Below are 7541 nucleotides of genomic sequence, written 5' to 3' on the forward strand. Positions count from 1 at the left end.
ATACTTCACAAAGGAGATTTGGGAGATGAGGAATTAAGTAGTATACCTTTGTTGTTTTTTTACTCAAAACCATGCACTGGACCTGGATTTAGAAGGACTTTTGGAAGACAAAATATTATCAACAAACTCACATTTTTGCCTTCGCTGGAGATCAAGGGGTTAAATGAATGGCAGCTGAAACAGAGTGACTGTTACGGGATCTTTACCTTGTTCACCCATGAAGAGCATCGTCACTTGCAGATTTCACCTGCTTTAACAATTTGTGTGGGTGGGAGGATGGGGGGAGTAAAGAGTGACCAATAGATTTCAGTGTTTGCAGCTATTTTTCAGGCATCTTCTTCAATTCTTTGATAGGATGTTTTTTAGACACACACTTACAGCAGCAAACATTTGTCAAGTTATAGAATACACAACCTATATGTCCAGGGCTGGCCAATAGAAAGCATATAAAGGTTCTTACTCAAATCAGTCAGCCATGGTGCTGGATGGCATGGAACTGATTGCAATTACTGTAGTCATTGGCCTTTTTTTTGTAATGTTCAAGCAGTTTGGTGTCTGGGAGCCCTTGTCATTAGATGGTAAGTAACAGGAACAGACTCCCCAGTCTCTTTTCTGATCAAGGCCAACATATTCCTCACAAATAGACAAAAGCTATTCGTACTGTGTTGTTGATAGTTGACGCTACATGATTTCACTGTTGTCAACTTATGAGAGACAGCTGGCTTCCACTGCATATCAAGACACAATGCCTCAAAACACGAAGGTCTCATGTCTTATTACTGATAGATATAAATAGAAAAGACAACACTGTGGCCACCTGACTTAACCTGATTGTGTGTTTCTCCCTTTCTCACCTCCTCACTTCCCTATACTTCAATCTCTTCCTCTCCCTTTTCCTCTCTCTGGTTGTTTGTATATCATAGATGGTGAGCACACACACAGTAGTAACTCCATGTATTCTTCATTTCCTTTGTCTTGATTATGTATGTTTTAATCTGTGCCCCACTCTCTCATTATATATGTATATGTATATATATTTTGTCTCTCTGAGTGTTGCTTGTCTTCCACTCATCATTCTCATCATCCTTACTTTTTTGCTTTTCAAAATGTTATTGTACACCATTGTCATCCAATCCCATTTCTGTTACCCACCACACAAATGTCACTCCCTCCCAACTTCTTTTGATTATCCTCACATCTTCCTCTCCCGATTTCAACCTTTCTCATCCATTTCTGTCCTATTTTTGCCTCTCCCTGAATCCGCATTCTCCTCTCCCTTTCACCTCACCCCTTCTCCCGACTTTCCTTCCTTTCCCTGGGTTGTCCTCCTCTCCCTCTCTCCCTCTCCTCTCTCAAACAGAGAGTACTGACTGTGAATTGGAGCTTTCTACTGTTCGTCACCAGCCCGAAGGCTTAGAACAGCTCCAGGCCCAGACCCAGTTTACCAGGAAAGAGCTGCAGTCGCTCTACAGAGGCTTCAAAAATGTGCGACTGGGACTTGGCTGGGCTTAGAGCACCGAGTGGGAGTGGGGTGCTTAAATCAACATTGTCAGGGACTTGAAGGACTGCAAAGATATCATCTCACAATATGTTTTACATACTTACATAGCTACATACATTTACACAGATATTTACACACACTTCAAGCATTTTAGACATACAGGTAACTGCCAAAATAATGGAAACACTTGAGTAAAGGAGGGATGCAACATATATTGAAAGCAGGTGCTTCCACACAGGTGTGGTTCCTGAGTTAATTGAGCAGTTAACATCCAATCATGCTTAGGGTCCTATATAAAAATGAAGGGCAGGCCATTATTTTGGCCATTATTCTGGCAACCATGGCTATAGGATAACAATGCCCCCATCCATAGTGCACGAGTGGTTACTGCATGATTTGATGAGCATGAAAATGATGTAAACCATATGCCATGGCCATCTCAGTTGCCAGTTTTAAACCCCATTGAACACTTATTGGAGATTCTGGAGCGGTGCCTAAGACAGCATTTTCTACCACCATCAACAAAACACCAAATGATGGCATTTTTTCACAGAAGAATGGTGTCACACCCATCCAATAGCGTTCCAGACACTAATAAGAATCTATGTCAAGGTGCATTGAAGCTGTTCTGGCTCATGGTGGACCAACGCCCTATTAAGACACTTTATGTTGGTGTTTCCTTTATTCTGGCAGTTACCTGCATATTAGCCATTTACAAGCAGTTAGACACACCTCTTTTCACAGATATTTAACTACATTAATGCGTACAATACATACAAGTTAAGTAAGACAAACTTATTCAAGATATGTTCATGTCTCTCTGAACAGGAGTGTCCTAGCGGGCTGGTGGATGAGGAGACGTTCAAGACCATCTATTCACAGTTCTTCCCCCAGGGAGGTAGGATTCTCTCCCCTCAAGAGATGCAAGGGAGGCACCATGGTTGATAGCAGATGGGTGGGAGACGCCCTTTTAACTGCCCCTACTGTTATCAGCAATTTCAACCTGGACTCAGGGGTAGACCTCACATAGCAAATGTATATCTGTGAATGAGTATGATATATTTTGATGTTTTGTATGGTATTCTTTTGTGGATGTCCATTATCCATTTCATATGAATTGTTACGAATTACAATTCATATGATATGTTATGAACTGCAATTTGTGCAATATGTTACAAATGTGCAATACGTATGACATGTTGTGGCTAATGTTAGCAAGGTGGCTAGATAGATCAAGTTAGCTAGGTTAGGTGTTAGGGTTGTAGGTTAAGGTTAAGGTTAGAGTTATGTTAGCTAACATGCTAAGTAGTTACAAAGTAGCTAAGAAGAAGTAAGTAGTTGCAAAGTTGCTTATTAGCTAAAATGCTAAAGTTGCCCGTGACACCTTTGGGTTGCTAGAGTTTTGCATTATATGCCCACCTATCCTCCCCGACCAACCTCATTTTTGGCTTAAGTAACAATACCCAATGTAACATATCATACTAATTTGAGTGTCACAGATTTACATTTACTATATCATGTCCTTGAGGACAGGCTGGCTATTTCAATGGACTGTTATTTGATAGAGCATTGTCTTACTGTTTTTGAATGAAAATTTGATCAGTAGATGCAAGATTCTGACAACTCAGAACCTCATCTATTGATATATACAGTGCATTTGGAAAGTATTCAGACCCCTTGACTTTTTCCACATGTATTACTTTACTGCCTTATTCTAAAATGTTTTAAATATGTTTTCCCCTCATCAATCTACAAACAATAACCCATAATGATGAAGTAAAAGCAGGTTTGTAGAAATTTTGGGAAATGTATAAAAATTCAAAAACACATATCACATTTACATAAGTATAAAGACCATTGACTCAGTACTTTGTTGAAGCACCTTTGGCAGCGATTGCAGCCTCGAGTCTTCTTGGGTATGATGCTACAAGCTTGTTACACCTGTATTTGGGGAATTTTCCCACTCTTCTCTGCAGATCCTCTCAAGCTCTTTCAGGTTGGATGGGGAGCGTCGCTACACAGCTATTTTCAGGTCTCTCCAGAGATGTTAGATCGGGTTCAAGTCCAGGCTCTGGCTGGGCCACTCAAGGACATTCAGAGACTTGTCCCAAAGCCACTCCTGTGTTTGGCTATGTGCTTAGGGTCGTTGTCCTGTTGGAAGGTAAACACTCGCCCCAGTCTCAGGTCCTGAGCGCTCTGGAGCAGGTTTTCATCAAGGATCTCTATATAATTAGCTCCATTCATCTTCCCCTCAATCCTGACTAGTCTCCCAGTTGGTGCCGCTGAAAAACATCTCCACAGCATGATGCTGCCACCACTATGCTTCACTGTAAGGATGGTCCCAGGTTTCCTCCAGGTGTGACGCTTGGCATTCAGGCTAAAGAATTCAATCTTGGTGTCATCAGACCAGTGAATCTTGTTTCTCATGGTCTGAGAGTCCTTTAGGTGCCTTTTGGCAAACTCCAAGCAGGCTGTCATGTGCCTTTTACTGAGGAGTGGTTTCCATTTGGCCACTACCATAAAGGCCTGGTGGAGTGCTGCAGAGATGGCTGTCCTTCTGGAAGTTTCTTCCATTTCCACAAAGGAACTCTGGTGCTCTGTCAGAGTGATAGAGTTCGGGTTCTTAGTCACCTCCCTGACCAAGGCCCTTGTCCACCGATTGCTCAGTCTGGCCGGACGGCCAGCTCTAGGAAGAGTCTTGATGGTTCCAAACGTCTTCCATTTAAGAATGATGGAGGCCACTGTGGTATTGGGAACCTTCAATGCTGCAGAAATGTTTTGGTCCCCTTCCCCAGATCTGTGTCTCGACACATTCCTGTCTCCGAGCTCTACGGACAATTCCTTCAACCTCATGGCTTGGTTTTTACTCTGACATGCACTGTCAACTTTGGGACCTTATATAGACAGGTGTGCCTTTCCAAATCATGTCCAATCAATTGAATTTACCACAGGTGGACTGTGGTCAAGTTGTAGAAACATGTCAAGGATGATCAATGGAAACAGGATGCACCTGAGTCTCATAGCAAAGGATCTGAATGCTTATGTAAACAAGGCATTTCTGTTTTTTATTTTTAATAAATTAGGGAAAAAAATCATAAAATGTGTTTTTGCTTTGTCATTATGGGGTGTTAAAAAATATTTTATTAATTTTAGAATTAGGCTGTAACGTAACAAAATGTGGAAAAAGTCAAGGGTTCTGAATTCTTTCCGAATGCCCTGTAGATGCTTTAAAGACTGACCCATTTCACCCTGAGCAACCGTCAAAATGGATGAAAGTGAAAAGAGAATAAATAACCAACTGTCATCTACTGTACGCCTGCCTGATGTTAACTACATTATTGGTATCACTACTCAGATGCCACCACATATGCACATTTCCTGTTCAACGCTTTTGACATGGACAGAAATGGCTCTATCCGTTTTGAGGTAAGCAAAGCTCCTTTAAAGTAAGGTAATTTCTTCTCTCGCATAAAACCTTCCTGAACAATCAATCTTAGCCATCCCAATAACCTGCTCAACCCCCCCCCCCCCACACACACACACACTCCTCCTCTCCCCTCCCCTCCTCTCCCCTCCAGGACTTTGTGATTGGCCTATCCGTACTGCTCAGGGGTTCAGAAACAGAGAAGCTTCAGTGGGCCTTCAATCTGTATGATATCAACAAGGATGGCTGCATCACCAAGGAGGTACAGTGGAAGGCCTTGCCTTCAAACTTTCCTGTCTGTTGCACAGAGAGACTTCTACTGCTAGACGTAACACTGCAAGACATAGCACTGACTCATGACTGTGTGTGTGTGTACATGCAACTGTGTGTGTATGTGTGTATTGTGTGCACCTGTGTACAGGAGATGTTGGCCATAATGACGTCCATCTATGACATGATGGGCAGGTATACCTCTCCCAGTGTACGAGATGATGACCCATCTGAGCATGTGGACAAGTTCTTTCAGGTACATAAACCCCCCAGCATGTAACCCCCTCCCATGTCTGATATTTTACATGTTGTTTAAAACACCTTCTGTCCTTCTGTTTGTATTGTTTCTGTCCTAAGGCTTTATTGTTGGTTTTTGTTTGATGAGAACTCTGGTCGGTTTGAATTTTCACAACCTTAAAGCCTCACATTGTGTCACTGTGGAGGCTAGTAGTATACGGTATGTAATCATACAAGATCTTTAATGGCCACCTTTTTCAGAAAATGGATCAGAACAGAGATGGGGTGGTGACCATCGATGAGTTCATAGAGACCTGTCAGAAGGTAAACACATATGTATCTGATATTACAAATACAGGACAAGCCACTGGCTATTGCATGGTTTTAACCTGCCTGGCTGACATTCCAGGTATTCCTGTAGTTGGTAGATAGCAAGTTCTGTCAGTTTTGTCTTACAGAACCTGCACAACATGTCAGAAGAGCACACAACATATGAAAAGCTAAGAACAGTACTGCCATAAGTAGTGTTCAATTGACATTGTGTCCAAAACAACAAATTCCTTAACTCTTAATTTCTCTCACCAGGATGAAGATATAATGGCCTCCATAAAGCTCTTTGAGAATGTAATCTAGGTCTAGGACTGGACAGAGAACACAGATATATGTCAAGATGACCTTTGATTGATTCCAATAGCAGACCCTACAAGCCCCTCCGTCCCTTGCCCCTCGCCGTTGGATAATAGAAGATTATTGACACACATCAAAATGAGGACAGTAAACATTTAGCATGTGGAATAGGGAAATGTGACTCTCAACGTTTGACTCCACTATGTATAGGAAAACAATCCCTAAAAATGGCCCTGCTGACAGTTCTACTTTCCTTTCCTTTTTTTCTCAAATTTTTACTAACGACATGCCACTGACTTTGAGTAAAGCCAGAGTGTTTGTGTATGCGGGCGACTCAACACTATACACGTCAGCTACTACAGTGACTGAAATGATTGCAACACTTAACAAAACCTCAACTAAATCTTGTAATAAATCATGTGGAAATTGAGCAAGATGAGATGACTAAACTGCTTGGAGTAACCCTAGATTGTAACCTGTCATGGTCAAAACATATTGATACAGTAGTAGCTAAGATGGGGAGAAGTCTGTCTTTAATAAAGCGATGTTCCACCTTCTTAACAACACTATCAACAAGGCAGGTCCTACAGGCCCTAGTTTTGTCGCACCTTGACTACTGTTCAGTCGTGTGGTCAAGTGCCACAAAATAGGACTTCGAAAAATTGCAATTGGCTCAGAACAGGGCAGCCAGGCTGACCCTTGGATGTACACAGAGAGCTAATATTAATAATATGCATGTCAATCTCTCCTGACTGAAAGTGAAGGAGAGATTGACTTCATCACTTACATATCACTTACATACTTTTATTTAATGAGAAGTTTTGACATGTTGAACGCACCGAGCTGTCTGTCTACACTACTGGCACACAGCTCGGACACCCATGCACCCCACAAGACATGCCACAAGAGGTCTCTTCACAGTCCCCAAGTCCAGAACAGACTAAGGGGAGGCACACAGTACTACATAGAGCCATGACTACATTGGACTCTATTCCGCATCCAGTAACTGACACAAGCAGTAAAATTAGATTTAAAAAAACAGATTCAAAAACACCTTATGGAACAGCGGGGACTGTGAAGCAACACAAACATTGGCACAGACATATACCAACACACACATACATACACACACGATAACATGCGCACTATACGTACATACACATGGATTTAGTACTGTAGATATGTGGTAGTGGTGGAGTAGGGGCCTGAGGGCACACAGTGTGTTGTGAAATCTGTGAATGTATTGTAATGTTTTTAAAATTGTATAAACCGCCTTAATTTTGCTGTACCCCAGGAAGAGTATCTGCTGCTTTGGCAGCAGCTAATGGGGATCCATAATAAATGCAAATACAAATACGAATGGCAACATAAGAAGTGAAATGTTAGTACACTGTGCAGTAGCATGTCTACTGCTCATACCTGAACCGATTATGATCCTTTGCATGTGTGCCTGAGAGTAGTGTAAGTTAATGTTAACACAGT

At 41.9% G+C, this 7541-nt stretch overlaps 1 protein-coding gene across 1 annotated transcript; it reads left to right on the forward strand.

Moving 5' to 3' along the window:
• Positions 1-475: 475 nt before the first annotated feature.
• LOC135543904 (calsenilin-like) lies at positions 476-6251 on the forward strand. The gene is made up of 8 exons (XM_064971217.1): positions 476-578; positions 1361-1485; positions 2330-2399; positions 4857-4927; positions 5080-5187; positions 5347-5451; positions 5694-5756; positions 6018-6251. Exons 1-8 carry the CDS (start codon positions 476-478, stop codon positions 6063-6065), a joined length of 693 nt encoding a protein of 230 aa, XP_064827289.1. The 3' UTR covers positions 6066-6251.
• Positions 6252-7541: the final 1290 nt, after the last annotated feature.

Source organism: Oncorhynchus masou, chromosome 8 (genome assembly GCF_036934945.1).
Source record: "Oncorhynchus masou masou isolate Uvic2021 chromosome 8, UVic_Omas_1.1, whole genome shotgun sequence".
In the NCBI taxonomy this organism is placed as follows: domain Eukaryota; kingdom Metazoa; phylum Chordata; class Actinopteri; order Salmoniformes; family Salmonidae; genus Oncorhynchus; species Oncorhynchus masou.